Below are 19,473 nucleotides of genomic sequence, written 5' to 3'. Positions count from 1 at the left end.
GTAGAAAGCTGAACTTTAGTACATAGGTAGCTTTTAAGACACAAACAACAGGAACATTTCTGAAAATCCGAGTTTTTTCATTTTAAGGCCTCCAAATCTCCATTTTAAGTGCCCAATAGACATGTTTGTAATACGTGTCATTCAGAAACCGTTCAAAATATAACATTGCGGTGTTTTCGTTTGATAGAGTGTTAAACAGCAAATACAATTAAAGCATGAACACATTCTATATTTAATTGTTTTTGAGATATTTAGGATTCAAGCGGCTTTTAACAAAAAATACGCATTTTATGATGTTTAAATCTGAATAATTCGAAGAAAAAAAATAGGAGCTTCCCCTCATATAGTATGAATTTCAATCATTTCTGTTCTTCCTAATAAAAAAATAACGGAATCTTTCAGTTGAACGGTTACCGATGGGTACGTATTTAAATATAAGAAGTTTAATCAAGTTGTCAACAATTTTATATTTTTGTGGAAAAATACCATTTTTTGGAGTAGTAAGCGTCTGATCATAGATGAAAAATTTAAAAAAATCAGGTTAATTATATTTCTTGAACACTTTTGCCTGGCGAAGACAGGTCTCATGAAAGTCAAAAATAATTATCCACGCCAGAGAACTCCTTCCCTTCACTGTTGCCCCTCTGCAATGGCTTCCCCGAATCAATCCCTCGCAGAAAATCTCTTAAATGGTCCAGAATGCTGTGGCTGCACTTGTTACCTGAACCTGTCACCACATTGCCTCGAGATTCATCAAATTCCACTGGCTCCAAATAGAATCCTCCATGGACCTGGCCCTGCCTACCTCTCCAATCTCATCTCATATTCGTTGTCCTTCCCCCGCACCTACAATTAGCATGGTTAGCTACGTACGGTGCGAAAGAAGTTCGTCATACATCTCATGCTACTCCCTACCCTGTGCCCTTTATTTCAAGAACCAAGGCCTTCGATCAATGGGTATTTATCTCAGCCTACATCTCTCTCTAAAGATCCAGCGTCTTCATCCTCATCTACACCTTGGTTGCAAGGACTTGAACTAATACATCACTTTCCTTTGAGTGAAATGCCTCTTCATAGTCTACAAAGGCTACGTGGAATTGTATTTGATATAAATGTTGCTCTTCCGCTACATATTTGGTCGATGGTGGCAAACATTCCCTAAACACAGCTTGCTGGCTTCATTGATTGGCCATTATTCCACGGATGTAAATTTGACAGAAGGCTAATGGGTCTTTACTTTTTACGCCTGGTCATTTTTAATCAACTTTCTGTTCCCAGTTCATTGATAACATCCAAAGTTGTTCCATCTGGTTTGGAAGTTGTCCTTTTGTTATACTGCAAAGGACAGTTTACTTGTGCCGGTGTGGTACTTTATCTTCTTAATCTGATCAATTGTTCTGATCGAAGCGAATCCGCCTCATCAGCCGACTAAAACTCGATTTCTCACAAAGCCTGCTTTCCTGAATGTTGACTGCGCATGAGAGCGCTGCGATATGAAGTAATTCTGCACTGGGCTACGGAACGTGCATCTCTCTCTACATTTGGAGCCGTGAGCGTGAGTGTCCCACGTGGATGGCAAAGGAACCTCCGAGGCTCCGTCCGAGCGCGCGTCCGCTGCTCACCCTTGCGTGCAGTTGTAATGGCACGGGTGGCAGACGCCGTCCTCGTCCGGGTATTTGTAGATGAGCTCGCCCGACTCCCCTGGGACTCCCTCCGGGCAGAATCCCACGCAGTGAGGGCCCTCCCTGTAGTGCCGGCACCGCGTGCAATTGTCTGGGCCCTGCCAGGGTTCGGCGGAGCGGGGGAAAGTGGCGGCGGCGGGGTTGGGAGGAGGTCGGGATTCGGGATCGGGGTTCGGGTAAATCGAGGAGAGGGCAGTTTGGGGTGGCGAGGGTGGAAAGCGGGGGGGGGGGGGGTTTAGTGTGTGGAGAGATGACACGGAGGCAAGACAATAATGGGGGGAGGGGTAAAAGAGTTTTATGGGAGGGATTCATCCATGCGATGCCGTAAACGGTAGGGTGATGTGCATTGGAAGGGGCATTAACAAGGCAAGTAGGAAAAATACAGCGACGTGTTCAAGAGAAGAGAGAAGGGGCGTGGTGTGAGAACAAACAAGAACATCAGAGGCCAAGCACTGGAATGATCTAGCGCTCGGGTGTTCAAACATGCTCTATGTGTTTTTGTATCTTCAAAGCCAACACCATCTGGATAAAACAGGACACCCGATGTACAAAAACACTCAGAATAAACCTCTCGTCACTGACTGTATGTCCTGCGCTGCGGCTATATCGTTCAATCAAACACTGTTGTGTCTGTACGCAAACATTTACAATAAGTGTTAGAATTTGTATTCATACATTTTATCAAAGTGAGCTCCTCCAACATCAAAAAGTTGTACAAACACGTTTAATTGTATATCACCCTTGGATTGCAATTACACGTGACCTTACTTTAACACTACCTTGGTAACTGAGATGTTGTTCTCTTGTTTAATGTTCACGTCTAAATTTAACAACGCAAAAATATGTTCTGTTAGACAGCAGGAAGGCATGACTTCCATCATGCCATGCATGCATGTCACGTGACCACCACACATCATGTACAATAGTCACATCAAAGAGATGTCCTGCTTAAATGAGCATTCAGGCATTTGTGCTCATCTCCTATTCACATCCCTGAGCCAGTGGCAGAGATTCCCCATTCATATGGCGGGCCTGAGTATATCCATCGGATCATCACTGTTGACTTCCCACGAAGTGGTGACTCATTTAATCAATCCCGGAGGGATGATGGGCTGAGTCAACCCCCAACGACGATTTGAACCTTCTGATTGATTCGCTGTTTGGTTTCAGTCGTGCGAGTAAATGTCCATGAGATATATGCGCCCTCCACCACGCGACACAGCCAAACAAATATAGTCGTCACCTGCTTGTTGTTTGTCAGCGAACTGGTATGTTGAAAAAACAAGCAAAATTGTCGAATCTCCCTCGCTTTTGACAACTTCATTTGTTTGGTTGTGTCAGGTGATGGAGAGTGCACAGCTTTAATCGGCATTATCCCCACACTACCTGTCCCAAAACACAAAGTACGAATCATCATATCGGCCGTTAAAGCATACGCACGTAATGGACCTTGCCGATGGTGAGCCGCTCGCTCTTGAGCCACATGGCCGTACACCGCCCTCAGCCCCGACCGTGTCCACCTCTGCGTGTTACGCAAGTGCGAGCATAGCTAATGATTACAGCTGTGATGTCCAACCCTGCCCCCCACCCGCAAGAGATACTGCACCTTACTGAGGATTTTTGATCTGCTCATGAATAAATCGTGTGACTTGTTACATTATACGAGTTATATGTTTTGGTGGTGCAGGGTGCAGTGACTAATGCGATGTCGAACCCATTTGCTCCCAGTGTCATAATGAGCGATCTCATCATTCACTTTGAGGCAAACGTCTACCGCCGCCTTAGTTTCACATCGCGCAAGCCTCGCGCAAGAGTCAGCATTATTGATCGACCTTAAATGTAATAATGTACGGGTTTAAGCGTCGTGGTCGACCACTGCTTTCTGCGAACTTGAACCTCCGCACGATTGCTGTGTGCAGTAGAGTTACTAAGTGGCTCGTGCGCATGCGGCATACGTAGCGTGTGGCGATCGCTCGTGCAGCCAATCGTAGCTACAGGTCGTTGCAGCGTGTTCCTGGACACTTTAAAAACACATCCATAATATTTAACAACAACAAAATGAAATAAATTACATGCTGAGAAAAAGGGTCATTGCCCAAAATGTCACTTGTTTTTTTACGTACTGATGTATTATTTTGTTAATAGTGCTTGTGCACCAAAGCAACAGCAGCAACATCAACAAATAATCCGTTCCGTATGATGTAGCTTTGTCCTCTCTTTCTCCATGGTCAAAGCTGCTTGTCTGGGATGGGTAAATATTTCCCCTCGGCTTCTGAAACGAATTCCGTGTTTTTTTTATTACTCTGTGCATTTGGCACTCGACAAAATCAGCCTGTCTCACTCTGCTACCCTGGTCTCTGAATATAATACAGCTATAGAATTATTATTATTATTACCACGACATTTGTTTGTCCAGAAAAGCCTCACTCAGTCTCAATACTGTATTCTATTTCAGGGAGGAGGGTTCCTGCCAATTTTTTGCAGAAGGGCGGCAATGGTGCTGCCACACGTAATCCCTATTGGGCAATTTGCAGGGACATTTTCAGCACATTGCAATGTTTCGAGAGTACCAGGCAGTCAAGCAAGTGGACTAATCCCAATCTGTTCCCATTTATATGGGCAAAGAGTGTTGTCCCGATTTCCTCCCACGTGTAAACATTCATTAATTGGCCGAAAGCATCTTAAAATAAACACTCAATGCAGCACCCTATTCAAAAACAGTAGTACAAATTAGTGTGGCTTTCCTGGATAAATAAGTAAATTATTATACGTGTGTGGCTTTCCTGGATAATTAATTAATATTATACATACTCTTTGGTTCTTTCGGTAAAGTCACGTAGAAATAAAATAAATACAATAATAGAATACGACGTTTCGATTGCAACACAAGCAATCGTCATCAGGTAGAACTATATTTTAGAGAGAGACAAAACACAGACACGGAGACACACATGCTTGTGTGTCTGTCTGTGTGTCTCCGTGTCTGTGTTTTGTCTCTTTCTCAAATTTAGTTCCACCTGGTGACGACTGCATGTGTTGCAATTGAAACGTCGTATTCTGTTAACTTAATTTATTTTCTTTCTACGTGACTACCGAAAGAACCAAAGAGTAATTCCTGCAGTCACGGAAGCTTCAAATCAAGTTAGTACCAGGTACATTTTAACTATGGGACGAAACCGTAGAATCCCTGCAGAAACCCATGCATAGGAAGCAGGAGAACGTACAAGGGGTCCCATGATGTCGAACGGACAAACACAAAAAGCACCAGTGGGGAGTCGAACCCGGAATTTTCCTGCTATGCGGCTCATATGCTACTACGACGCCACCCTTACGCCAAGAAACAGTGTAAAAAAAACTCAATGTTACAGCCATGCTATTTTCTTTCTGATGCCACTGTGGGCAGAAGGGTTTCCGATAGAAGAGAGCTCTAGAAGGGATGGGGCCGTACAAGGCCCACGAAATCATTTGGTCTGGCCCTGCCAAGGCAACCGCAGGCGGAACTCGAAATTCAATAAATCTCGGAGCAAACCTGGAAAAGTAGTTGCGAGTAGCAACATCATCAATACCAGCTAACATCACACGCCTCACCAAAGAGAAGCAGTTCCAGCCATCGCATTCGGTGAGTTAATTAAATGTTTGACCAAATATAACAGGCACATTTTTAAGTGTTTGTTCTACCCTTCCATGCTGGCCAGACTCAGAGGTAACTCTGTCATCATCTTCTGTGGCCTGTCGTCTGTAACACAACGGGTTGCACTCCTGTGTGAGAGATCCAAATGGATGCTTGGGGTCATCACGCGAGGCTGGTAGCCCACAGGGTGAATGACGACACATTGTTTGAGAAATACATCTTAAAATCCCTCCTATTTGTCATGATCTCATACACAAATAACGTTATCCAGCGCGACCAAAGAATCCACCGATTCCCCCAAAACAGTCAAGACTATGTGGGTGATTGAGGGGAAGATTTCCAATGCAGCACAGCTGTGATATAGTCTCCAGATCTTTCATCAAGTGAAAATGGGATGGCGCACAGTGGGAAAAAAAATCGCCAAAAATAAAACGCAGGAACCCGGTGCGTGACGGAGTGGAGGTGGGGGGCACGGATTCCTACGATCGGAACGGGCCGCAATTGCAGTGACCATGAACAAATTACGATTGAACTTTCACCTCTGTTCTCTCTTCCCGTGCATTTTGTGGCCTATCGGAGCGACCGTGGCCACCCTGGGGAAGGAATGTGGAATGCCCACCGGTGGATGTGCGTTCGAACAGCGATGACCAATGAAAGCCAGAAGTGATTTCCTGCTCAGATTTGCATTGAGGCATTGGTGCTCACCACCTTTTCACGTGCCTGAGCCAAGTGGCGGAAATTCCACATTCCTATATCGGGGGCGAGCCTATTCAAAGGACAACCACTGTTGACATTCCTCCACAAAGTGGTCACCATTTTACCAACCTCAGAGAGATGATGGGCTGAGTTAACCCCCAAACGGGGTTTTTTCAACCTTCCAATTGCGAGTTGCATGCTCTACCGCATGCAGAGCGGCACATCCGAGCGATGGATGAGCAGTAGCCCACCCTCATTTAGGCACTTTAACCACGTGACTGTAACAATATATACAGGTCAATAAACGATGACAAGAAAAAATACTGTATGTCACCAGGTAAGGCCCACTGAGCTATACAGCTCTTTTCCAGAAACGACCTCGCTATCACAAATGATTGCTCAATTAAGTGGTTTATCATTATGTGGGAATTTATCGTAGCCAAATACTTGAAACGCATGGTGATGATTCTAAATGTGGAGGGAAAAACCGGAGGGCCTGGATAAAAATCCACAGCACCACGGGGAGAGAGACACGCGCAAACTCCAAATACGAAGCAGGCGATCCACTTCTGGATCAGCTACTTCCCACACCATTTAGGTCTTGTGCGCTACTCAGCCATGCTGGTGAGTGCAGCAGGCTGTCTTGGAAGGTGCTAAGAACAGACATAGGTGCATAGACTTACACAATACCTGTCAAATATTTATTTAAAGAAATAAATCTATCTAATGTGAGACTGTCTGGCACTGTAACTTCGTGTTTTTATATATGAATTACACCGCCGTGGCTGACGTAAATGCTTTTAAAATAAGCTCGGTTGCACCTAAATGAAGAAAAACCAGTCTCGCACATTTAAGGGCTCAATCCCCTAATACCGCGGCCGGCACAATTGACTGGCACATGTGGAACGGACAGTGAAGTCGAGCGACTGCTTGCAAGCGGCTGGGCCAGGGAACGAGCAGGCAACAAACTCTGAGCCCCCTTAAAGCCACCCACAACAATTGACACACCAATCGGGGTGGGCAAAAAAAAAACACCATTTTCAGTTCTCTGTATACCCACTGCTAAATAGATCACTTTCACAGCCAGTGGGGAACTGCGCTGGCTCTGTGGTGGCCACGCTTCTGCTACTCAAGCCGCGTCCCCACGACAACCAGATGAGGCCTAGCGAAGCTCAGACCCTTGGGCCCCTAGGGCTCTGCTTCTCAACCCGAGCCATACACTTAAGGCCAGTTTTAGGGTTGTCACCTGCCCGGGTTTGATCCAGACAGGTCCAGGAATTGGCCATCTGTGTTCGGGCGTCAGGAATTGATTCGTACCGAGATCTGCTACCGGTAATGAGTTTAACTTATTTTACAGTACACTGCACAGTTTCGATAGACATAGGCTGTCTGAGAAATATGTCCGGGTTAAGTCTAAGGTGGAAAAGGTGCGATGCTCGGCCAGGTATTTCACACCTGATGATGATTGCTTGTGTTGCAGTCGAAACGTCGTGAGAATTTTTATTGTTTTATATTATATTATTTTATTATTTCCCTTCTACGTGACTTTACCGAAAGAACCAAGAATATGAATCCCTGCAGTCACGAAAGCTTTAAATCAAAATTCACAACCAGTAATCGATTCACAACCAACGTCTTAAATTTATGGAATTTACTGCCCTATATTGAATAAACCAAGCCAGAAAAAAGATTCTCCCTCAGCTGCATCATGTGTATTAAGGCACTGTGGTTTGGATTAAAAAAATAGCATGTGTACCACACCTGGTGCGATTGACTGCCAATTTTGAGTGTCAAAAAAGGCGAGGGTGGGATTATTCTAAAGCAACGTTTCAGCTCTCATTTTCAACATTCCACGCTTCCATCTCCTCAAGTGCCGCCTCACCTGAGAACCGTCAGCCCAAAAAAAACTGGCACGCAATGTTTTGGAACAGTTTTTACATTCTGGGTCTCATCAGCTTGTTGTCGAAACCGGTCGAGCGTTTGCTTCCCTGAGGCAACCTATTATCCAACACCTTTCTAAAAAAAATGTGAAATATTAAGACCAACCTATGCAAATACGAGTTTGTTCCCTATGCAAAAAAATTTTTCTTAGCCCCACAGACGACTCACAGGCAGCGCGCGATCTCTTACACGCATGAAGCCACGTCTTTAATTCTCGAGAACGGTGATTATCAACTTTGTTCCCTCCACGGTGCAGTCACTTGCCGGCTCCCCCGATCTCCACGGCACACACCGTTTGCCCGACTGCGCATTCTTGACCAAGGGCGTTTATCAGAATCGGAATCAGATTATTTATCCTGGAGGAATCCGATGAGCTATAAAGCTTTTTTCACAGATGTTCAGTCGGGGCGGGTCAGAAAGTTACAACAAACAAGACAAAACATCATAGGAATGTGTAAAGTATAGGAAAGGTAAGCAAAACACTAAAATGTGTCGACATAGCTATGTTTATTTTACTAGGTAAAGCCCACTGAGCTATTAGCTTATTTTACAGAAACGACCTGGCCACAAATGATAGCACAACGACGTGGCTTATCACGTGGACATTTATAGGGCTGGGAACTGACGGGCGTCTGCTGACGGACTACGTTGGGACCGACAGAGAGGGGAGGGCGGGTGGTGACGTGAGGTCTGGATCAGCCATTGGATGTCATGGAGGAGGAGGGTTCGTCTGTCCCAGCTTTAAACAGTGACGCTCTCTGCTTTCCTATGACCCCGAAAATACTGCGACACACCTGGCCTTTAACCCTGGCAAAGTGCGAGGTGTGAGCAGTGTCTTGGACGACAACATGGGAAAAACGGCCTCCAGGCGGGTCCACAGCGAAGCGGGTGAACTGAATGCCATTGGGTTGCGTGCAACTGAATCGCTGACGTGGATGTCTCTGCAAGCACAGCTAGGGCTCCACCTGTTCCCTCTTGTATGGGATGATGTTGGCCCCCCTCGCGTGTGTGGGCTTTCTCTGAGTGCTCCGGTTTGCTCCCGCAGGTAAACATTCGTTCATTGGCTAATAACATATTTAAATATATAGAGAGGACCTCAGCCCCTGGGGGGAGGGGAGGGGGGAATTGGCACCGGCTCACTGCCTGGCTGCCTTCCTGCTCGTCTGTGGTTCCCCGTGCCACTGCGTTGTTTTCGCTCTCCCTTCCAGAGTAAGCAAACACTGTGCAGGCACATTACGAGTTGAAATTATGATGAATTATTAAGTTGCGCGATTTCAAGAGCAATTTGGGTTGCGCAACTGATAACCTAGGTGTGAGCCCGGCCTCGCACACATCAATAACCTGAGCACCATTTTATGCAAGTCAACAATGCTACACATACTATGCCTAGACCGGGCCCTGCAGCGGGAATGCTGGATTTCACCTTTCCCATGCTTGACCAGGCAACGTGCTGTCCCATCTCGTGTCCCAGAGCAAGGGAACGCGAGATACTCTAGCAAGAGGACAGCAAGAGGCTGTGGTCGCAGTCTCCCTTAAAGGAAACAATTTCCCCAGATGTGTTTATTCCACTTGATTCCTCTTGATTTAATAATCGCTCTGGTGGCCCCTCGCTGCTGCAGCCACAGAAACCGCGTGCAGTGAACACTTCTGGCTGCCAAAAGCCCCAGAGTACCGAATCATTTTGCGAACGGCCTTAATAGGCAAATTCAACAATAAAAATCTAACTGGCATGCAGAATAATTGCCGCCGTATGTATGAAAATAATTAATTTAGTAAATGTTTCACTGTGAAATAAATTAACTGGAAATCGTAGTGAGTACGTAACCCACTATCCGGGGCTAATAACGCATGGCTCAGAGGGGCTGCTCTCAAGGGCAAATGTCAATCGCTCCAATAAAGTTTTCCTTGGTTATTTAAAATCAGATTGAGTGGCACCGTCGGTGGAGTGCTTTACTGCTCACAATGAGAAGATCTCGTCATCTCCCTTCCAGCATCAATACAACTGAGTTCCAAATATGAAAAGTCAACAATGATCCCATCACGCATGCAATGGCCCCTCATCAGGGCCGTATTACCCAATAGGCACAGTAGGCACGGTGGTTGGCACAGTAGGCACTGTCCCTAGGGCCCAATAAAAACTAAAGGGTTTATGAAAGAAATACGGCCATGCTTTATTCTTTGTTCGTATATTAAAAAAAGTAACTGAGATATCTTCTTGAATAAATATATTTTGCATAGCAAGGATAGCCACAGTGTAGATATAAAGAGGCAGAGCCATGTCAATCGTTTTCTTTTTTTCAAAAAGGTGAGAGAAATTAACACCGGAGATTAACTTGTCGAGATGTTTTCATTCCAAAATTACCAAGAACATCTTCAAATGGTGTTTATCGCAAAAATCTCATTCTCAATAGAGAGTAGTGAGAGGGAAAACAAGGCGTTGTTATCCTTTGGTTGATCGGAGACAGGTTTTTTTCATCAGCTTTAGCGAGTGACAGCGGCAGTAGTAACATGGGGCAGCGGTAGGAAACGTACAGAGTTATCACTGAAGGTCTACGAAACAGAAGTGCCTAGGGCCTTACACGAACCTTAATCCGGCCCTGCCCCTCATAATGATGGTAACTTGTAGGCGAGGGTCATGGTTCACACTGATATTGTGTTGTTCAGTTTCAGGTTGAGAACTCAAGAGACCAGGATCGTCTCAATTGCAAGAGTGACCTGGGTCACAGTCGCGTGTGTGTGAGAGACACTGGACTGTGGAAGAGGCCTCACGATCCCTGTCAGGGGTACGGCAAATAGGTTTCTGCTAATTCTCCACACCGAGTCATATATGTGTAGTTCCTCCGAGCACTCTGCCATCCTGCACCGTGTGAAAATAGAGGCCCTGCGAGGAGGAGAGGTTTTGGTGCGTGGCGGCTTACCGGGCCGTGGCAGGTGAGGCTGCCGTTGATGAGCATGCACTCGGCGTGGCACGCGATGCACAGAGCGCCACTCACAAACTCTCGCTCGTCCCTGCAGCGTCACACGGGAGAGATGCATCAACACGCACACACAAAGACAAGACAATGACAAAGATCTCCCCCTGTAGAGCCCTTAACAAATTGTTGGCACAAGTGCTGTTCGTGAGCACCTGTGCAGGCCGGCACGGCACACAATAGGGTGGGTGGCCAGACCACGACTGACCACCTTTGTCTTCCCAGTGCCCATGTTTTACACACCGTGCCAGGTACTCATTTGAGGCTGAGTCCACCTAGGGGAGGCCCAGGACCGGTTCAGATGATCGTCACTGGTGTTGGCCACGAGTGGGAAACAAATCCGAGTTTCCAGGTTTGTAGTGCAGCGTGCTAACCGCTACACGACCGCTCCCCACATGCAGGCACACATGCAGATGCAACCAAGTAGGCCTACACGGCTCCATGAACAAGAACTCAAATGTGGCTTAAAGCTTTCGTGACTGCAGGAATTCATATTCTTTGGGTCTTTCGGTAAAGTCACATAGATAGGTTGAAAGAATATAACAAAAAACTACGACGTTTCGATCACAACAAAGCGATTGCTTTGTTTGATCGCTTTGTTATGATCGAAACGTCGTAGTTTTTGTTATTTTCTTTCAACCTATCAACGTGACTTTACCGAAAGACCCAAAGAATATAACTAACATGTGCACAAACACGTGCAAGTTTACAGACGACAACAACAGTTCACTGGGATTTATCCCTAACTGACCTCCCTATTCATGCGTGAAGTTGTTAATATCTTCTACCGCTTTCAAAACCAACTTTGAAAGCATTAATGCATCAACTCTGTCTATAACGTGAGGTCGTGATAACTTTCGTAAAGATGATTCAATATATAAATGTTACATTTTTCTACATATTTGTGTTGCTACTATGGGTTACTTCGTTCCTTACATATGTTATGTTGGGCAAACAGGACGAATGATCAGTACGAGAATAAAAGAACATCAGAGAAATATTAAATTCTCCCAAATGCAACTGTCAGCAGTAGCAGAACACGCGTGCCAACAAGGACCCTCAATTGATTTTGATAATGTTGAAGTTTTGTGCAAAACTAGCTACCACTGGCCAAGACTAATTAGATAATCTATCGAAATTGAAAGAAATCAAAATAACTTTAACGTTCAGATAGCTACCGTCTTAGTGCTGCATGGAAGCGAATCATCAAGTAATACATTATTTAAATGCATGCCTACTAGGGGCAGCGTACTTCAATAGGGATTACCGTTGGTAGGGCTATTTTAATAAACACAATAAACAGGAAGGACAATTTCGATTTAAAGCTTTCGTGACTGCAGGGATTCATCTTCTTGGTTCTTTCGGTAAAGTCACGTAGAAGGGAAGTAATAAAATAATAAAAATAAAACATAATAAAACAATTCTCACGACGTTTCGGCCACAACGCAAGCAGCCGTCCTCAGCCGAAACGTCGTGATAATTGTTTTATTATGTTTTATTTTTATTATTTTATTACTTCCCTTCTACGTGACTTTACCGAAAGAACCAAGAACAGGAAGGACAAGTTCAAAGGACTCGCATAATGCACATGCATCATGTACGTTGCCTCAGTAACCCCCCCCCCCATCATTGTTCAAGAGTGCAGAAGGGTGGTCACCACATCTACGCCTCTATATAAGGAACGAAACAGTAAGACTTCTCCACAAATCTGGCTGTCGCCTGATGAAGCTAATTGTAATTACTGGCGAAACGTCGTACTCAGACTGTGAATGTTGTGGCTTGGCTCTGTACTAGTGACGAATTGGCACGTTCTGTTTACGTGACAACCCTTACTAGTTGGCTGTGTTGGGTGGTGGCGGGTTTCAGCGACACATTTATATATTTATGCGATCTAACCCAAACAAACCTCTATGATGGATCCTTGATTTTTTATTAATCAAGGCTTAGTTGGGTACTGATAAATTGAAGACGTATGATGCCAAATTGAGGAATCATTGTTGAGCACAGATACGTTTCCAACGCTCTACAGGCAAGGCTTGGTGGCTCTCATAGACCGATTCAGTGCTCATCCCCTGTCTGCAGCCTTGAGCCAGTGGTGCAAATACCACATCCCTAAGGTGGGGGCGACTCCATACAAAGGGCAAGTGTCATTGACTTGAGGGGCGCCGCGGTGACGAGATGTTAACTACCTCGCCTGGTTTACAGAAGGTGGTGGAATCAACGTGCGTTTATGGTATTTGGCTGCAATACATTTCCACGTGATGAACCACTTTGTTGAGCTATCATTTGTGCCCAGTACGCTTCTATAAAGGAGCCACATAGCTCAATGGGACGTTCCTGGTAAAATAAAAATAGTTTCGTTTATACAGTGTTCTCCTATAACTCGTGTTTTCATAACACGAATTGGATATAATGCGACGAATGTATCAGGGAACAATTTTTTTTATTAAAAACTATTTATTTTATTTTATTAAAAAAAAAATTGTTCCCTGATGCACATTGGATACAACGTGATTGAGCGAAGAAAACTACATCGTGCCAGTAGGAATAAGCGGTCGTACGGCTGCCTCGGCGTAGCATCACACAAGACGGGATGCTGCTGAATGCTTCTAGATGCTACCCACGTGCCTCAGTCTTTGTTCAGCCTGCCTACGCATTTCACATATTTTATACGATTTATTATAACGCGATTTTTCCATAATGCGGTGTTCTTCAGGAAGGCAAATACGGTACCGCGTTCTAGCAGAACAGGCCGTAGTTTATTTTATCGACTTGCCCACAAAGAGGGCACTCGTTTTCATCATCGCTGGAGGGTTGATGGGCCGAGTCAACCCGCCAACCGGGATTTGAACTCGCAGCCTTGCGACTGCGAGACCCCTCGCTCGCACCACTGAGCCAACCGGCCAGTCTCCCCTCGTGACCGTACCCGTCGAGCACGCTGCAGGACTCCACGCACGTCTTCCCACGCTTGTGGAACTTGCAGCTGAGGCACTGCATGGGCCCGGGGCCCCAGCAGCCCTCTGCCGAGCACAGGGCGTCGCAGACGTAGCCCTCTTTGCCTGGCCGGTCACACGCACAGCAGTGGCGTCCATTGCTCTTTGTACAAAATAACAACAAGAATGGTTTATCCATCATAGAGGTTTCGTTTTTTGGGGGGTTAGATCGCGTAATTATAAATGTGTCATATTTAAGACCAAAACAGGAGGAAGTCTCCACAATTCTGGCTGTCACCTGATGATGCTGGTTGCAATTACCAGCGAAACGTTACGGTACTCGAATTATAAATGTTGTGGGTTTACTTTTCCAACACACCCGTGTGCTGAACTTGTATCTAACCGACACATTTCATTTATGTGACAAACCTTACTAATTGGCTGTGTTGGGTGGTGGCGGGTTTAGCGGCACATTTATATTTACGCGATCTAACCGAAGAAAAAAACCTCTATTATGGATAATAATAATAATAAGACAGCAATTGTAAAATGGCCCCGGTTTCTCGTTCACTGCTGTCATGTGAATGATTAATCATCGCAATTAGACAACAATGCAAACCTCTCTCCACTACCACTTTGTGTTTCATTAATTAAAATATTTCACTGAAAACAAAACAAAAATCCCTCGAGATGAAACATCTCGTTTGAACGGCGTGTCCAGGCTATCAACCAAGGAATTCGGCCGTAGCTCAAGCCTCTGACTCACGCAATGTACTCAACATTGAACTTCCCTGAGCATCATCGTGAACTATTTTACCCACTGTCTACCCACTGCCATGGGCACTATCAACACCCCTTCCTCTTACTATGGTGCAACCGACCCATCTCGACCTGCACGCTGACTGATGTCACCCTGCTCCATCTCGACGGTTGGTCTTATTCTCCTCGTCTCCTTTGGCTGTCACTTTGGCTGTCACTCTACAATCGTGTTTTGGTACCGTTTGTTGTTGTAGCGTTCTTACCCGCCCATACTGGACATCTGTGAACAAGAGCTTATAGTCACGTAGAAGGGAAGTACCGAACGAACCAAGAAGATGAATCCTGCAGTCACGAAAGCTTTAAATCGAAAAGAGCTTATAGCTCATCGGATTCCTCCAGTATGAATACATATTCTGATTCCAATAAAAATGGAATATGCCAAACATCCCTTTGCAAGGAGTCTTGAGATTCAATTAAGCTTTTCTGGATAAAATAAAATAAATAAAAATGCAATTTGACCACGACTTATCTACCAAGGCATCGCTAATATTCCGTAGTTATTCACGACCATTGTCACTGGCCATCCTTAAATGTGTAATTTGTAATATACCATTCACTACATACACACTGCCGTATTGTGCTTCAACTACACAAAAAACCCGAAACCAGCGTGTTTACAACTCTGCCTCGAACGTTTATAGGCTCCCCATTCCCTCACGGCATCATTGGCCAGACATTCCGTGCGACGGGTGCACGAGAGGAATTCACGGAGATGGTCCAATGCGGCAAAACGCCCGAAGCGAGCGGTGCTTAATCAATAACTCGGTGAGGTCGCTGCAGACCACGGCATGCGTGAAGGAAAATAACCAATCGGTGAACGGCATCTTTTATCAGCTGTGCTGTTGCTTTCAAATAGAACGCTGGAGGCGGCCGAAAAACAGGTCACCACATTGTACACAAACCACCAGATTGCCAAAAATGCAGATTATAAGCTCATGAAACTCTGCTGATGAGACTTAAAATGTCAAAACTGGTCCCGAGGATGTATGGGTTTTGACAGAAGGAAACAATGGCGAGATGTGATTACATCAACAGCATTGACCATGGTCAGTGGTGGATCCTCAGGGTGGAGTAGGGGGGGGAGCATGGGGGGAAAAGCCCCCCGCCTTGAGACCCCTAAAGTTGGTATTTTATTGATATTCACCACAGGAAATCAATGGAATGCTACATCACCTTTGCCAGTACCAAAATATGAGAATAGGAATGGAATGGAATGAGACGAGGCTCAAAAGAAAGCCGTCTCTGGTGTGGACCAATCAGTTTCAAGGACAATGCATAGATTATCAGAGTGTGTTTTTGTTTGCATTTTGACCACAAGTATTGTGGTTAATGCAGACATGATTCCTTGTAAAAAGGTTTCAGTTTTGTTGCCAGAAAAAAGGGGTAAAAACCCTATTATTACATTTTGGTACTGGAAAGGGAGGTCTAATGATGTGGAATGGAATGCTTTGTATTATTATTGTAGAGCCCAATGAGAAAGTGCTGGGACTGCCCCTTCCCCCTTCCTTGGGAAGTTTCTAGATCAGCCTCTGGCCACCGTGACCCCGTGACCCTCCAGCTGCAGGGGCTGCACTCACTGCAGTTGTCTTGGGGGGGGTCGTAGAGCAGGCGCGGGCGACTTGACCTCAGCAGGCGGGTCCAGTTGACCGTGTCGTGGAAGCAGAGGTTTCTGTTCCGTCGAATGTAAATGCCGCCCTCGCTGATCTCCTCCAGAGACTGGAAGCTCAGCGATTTTATGTGCGGCAGGTTGGACACCAGGAAGGAATAGCCGCTGATAAAAAAAAACAACAACTAAAATATAAAATACAGTTGCGATAAATAATCGTTTTCTGGGTCAAATCGTGCCAGTGAAATGCCAATGTGTGCCGTACACGTTGGCATGGGAGCGAGTAGCATGGTTGGCTACGTACGATGGTGCGAAAGAATTTCAACGTACATACTTATTCTACAGTGCAAGTCCAGCAAGTACACATCAAAGGGCCATTACCAGGACATAATCAATGAAATACCGATATAAATGTGTATATATATTTTGAAATACATTACGATTAAATAATCATGACATTAATAATCCTAACACAAGTGACACAATTACCAAACATTACTCGTCGAATATAAACTGGACCCAAATAATGTTGAAACAAAACAAAAAATTGGCCGCACTGTAGCAGTTACCTGTAACCTCTTCGCATACGTACAGTAACGCGTAATAACCAGAATAGTGACGCTGACAGGCGAGTCGCAGCGACACATTCCTCCGAGGGAAACCGAGTGCCGTTCACCCTCGCGCAACGTTTCTGGCCAAAGTGCATCGTGTCCGCTTTTGTCAACGATGAAGCCCGTCCCAATGGAGCGTGAATATGAAGTGGGGAGAAGTCTTGACCGCGGGTACTGGGGTCAAGGTGAATCCTTTGATGCGACCACTCCCTCCCCAATTTAACACAGTAGGCTTTCGCGACCAATATTCTTCATAATATAGGTTTTTGGGTCAGATCGCGTCATTTATAAATGTGTCGTAACCCTCCGCCACCCGACACGGCCAATCAGTAAACAATGTGTCACGTTTTTCAAAGGACAAAATAATTGACGTCTCTAGCCCACCGGTGTGTTGAAGAGAGAATCAACAGCATTTTAAATTTGAGTAGTCCGACGTTTCGCTGATAATTACTCCCTCCCCGGCGACGCTTCCTTCCCTTTTGCTCGACCTCTGAGCTGTGGCAGAGCCACGGCAGGCCTCTCACCGCCGCTATCCGGATATTCCTCTTTGGCTTTTGGATCCCATTGCAAGTGCCTGTCTCAGTGTCCTCCTCTATCCCACACACACATACACGTGACTCATCCAACGTATCCTCCTTTTCCCTGAGTATGCCGAAATAATAATGTCACATACTCAATGTTGTTCTATACCAAACCCCAACCTTATCCTTCACCGAAATCCCAAGCATTCTTCAAGTGCATACTGTTAGACCAGGCGAAAAGTCAAGAGACAAGCATTATTCTCATTTGCAAGCGCGACCTTGCATGGACAAGAGTGACTTACGGACCAGCAATATATGTAAACGCCATAATTGTTTTCTAGATGGTTCACTAAGTCCAGATGTAGCTCAGTGTGCAATGGTTAACACGCTGGACTTGCAGTCCACAGGTCAACAGTTCAATTCCATCTCAAAATAATGGTAACTACACCAAAACTTAATTCGGGTGTGCAAATTGAGTAACGTGGTGTGAGATGGTAAAACGCAGCGTGGGCAGCAAGCACACTGTGGATAGAGATGAAGACCAAGTCCGCGGTGTATGGAATTAGAGTACAAAGTTGATATAAATACAGGGACTCCTCTACTTACGAACGAGTTAGGTTCCAGGTCTGTTCGTAAGTCGATTTGTTCGTAAGTCCAACTTTACTCCCGTCGATTCCAAACATGTTGTACGGCATGTACACTAAATACGGGGAGTGCCTTTAAAAATGTTATAATCTCATTTAGAAGTAGATGCCACTGGTTCTTCTTCTTGCCAACCTCAACACTTTCACCACTCTTACGCTTCTGAGACATGATGGGGGTTGATATTGTTCTTGAAAAGAGCAGAGAACGTCGTAGTGAACCCGCGCAATGACAACGCAACAACAGACAATGATGGCGACCCTGGCAGAAATGCTGGGTAATGACACCGAACAACCACCGCCGTCTATTGCGCGGCGGTTGAACTTACGACTCTCAGTCCAATCAGGCAACTGGACGTAGGTTTGTTCGTATCTCTTAAAGTTCACAAGTCGAATATTCATAAGTAGAGGGCTCCTTGTAATAAAAAAGGCAACACCTGCCAACGTACTATATAATGGTTCAGATATTCGGTGACAAATATCTGAACCGGTCCTGGGCCTCCCCTGAGTTAACTCAGCCTCAAATGAGTACCTGGTGTGGTGTGTAAACATTGCCACTGGGGAGACAAAGGCGTTTCGTCGTGGTGCTGGCCACCTTCCCCCATGTGCACCATTCAGGCCTTCATAGGTGCTCGCTAACAGTACTTGCCCCAACAGTCTATTAAGGCTATGCGGGGGAATATTTCTCTTTATCTTTGGATGTGAGTGAGTAGGTGAGTAGATACGTTAGTGAGTGTATGATCTTGTGAGTGTGTGAGTGATCGGTTAAGTTAGTGGGCATGTTGTTATGACCTGCAGTGTGGTGAGGGTGTGTATGATCAGGTGAGTGTGTGAGTGAGCTGCAGTGTGGTGGCTGAATACAGCATGACTGAGATGAAACAGCCAGTCCAGTGAATGACCACACGTGGCTTAAAGTTATTCTGACGTGGACCAGCAGTCTCACCTTCTGGTGTCCCTGCCTCTCACCGTCCGCAGATTCTCCAAAACGCTCAGGTCTGTCCTGTTTTCTGGCCAGGCTTCAATGTTGAGGAACCCTTCAAAGCCGACAAGTGAGATCACGAGGCAACAATGAGTTTGCGTTCACTTCATCAGTGATGGTCGCATGCTGGACAACTCCTCTTACATGAACTCACTTGATTACCGTTGAACCCAAGAAAGACACATTTCTTTACGGTGAATATACCACATTAATTAGAATGAATTTTATTCTGACAAAAGTCAAGTTTAAAACCGTGTTAAAACGTGTTTTTTTACTTCATCAAGACATACTATTTAATGCAATGCCAGGCATTATACCCCGAACATTATTCACATTGTCAAGGACACAATGATATCCAGTGTGCTGTCTATAAATAGTAATTGTGTACAGGTGCACATCAGGGCCAACAGTTAACCACTGTCGAAGCATCGTCTGTCATTG

The 19,473-nt window shown here is 45.3% G+C and overlaps 1 protein-coding gene across 1 annotated transcript in view; it reads right to left on the bottom strand.

The window, feature by feature from the left end:
* LOC133358769 (receptor tyrosine-protein kinase erbB-4-like) overlaps nucleotides 1-19,473 on the bottom strand; it is a gene marked incomplete at its 3' end in the record, with an annotated part of 114,514 nt that overhangs the window by 22,096 nt on the left and 72,945 nt on the right. Inside the window, exons 11-15 of the mRNA XM_061577213.1 lie at nucleotides 18,997-19,087; nucleotides 16,252-16,445; nucleotides 13,849-13,981; nucleotides 10,869-10,959; nucleotides 1,623-1,780 (exon numbers count right to left, since the gene is read on the bottom strand). Of these exons, the coding sequence (XP_061433197.1) occupies nucleotides 1,623-1,780; nucleotides 10,869-10,959; nucleotides 13,849-13,981; nucleotides 16,252-16,445; nucleotides 18,997-19,087 (667 nt within the window). The remainder of the gene's footprint in view (nucleotides 1-1,622; nucleotides 1,781-10,868; nucleotides 10,960-13,848; nucleotides 13,982-16,251; nucleotides 16,446-18,996; nucleotides 19,088-19,473) is intronic.

The sequence above is a fragment of the Lethenteron reissneri genome, chromosome 7 (assembly GCF_015708825.2).
Source record: "Lethenteron reissneri isolate LAM-NWPU_2019-01 chromosome 7, ASM1570882v1, whole genome shotgun sequence".
NCBI classification, from domain to species: Eukaryota; Metazoa; Chordata; class Hyperoartia; order Petromyzontiformes; family Petromyzontidae; genus Lethenteron; species Lethenteron reissneri.
This window is presented reverse-complemented; position numbering and strand designations above follow the sequence as displayed.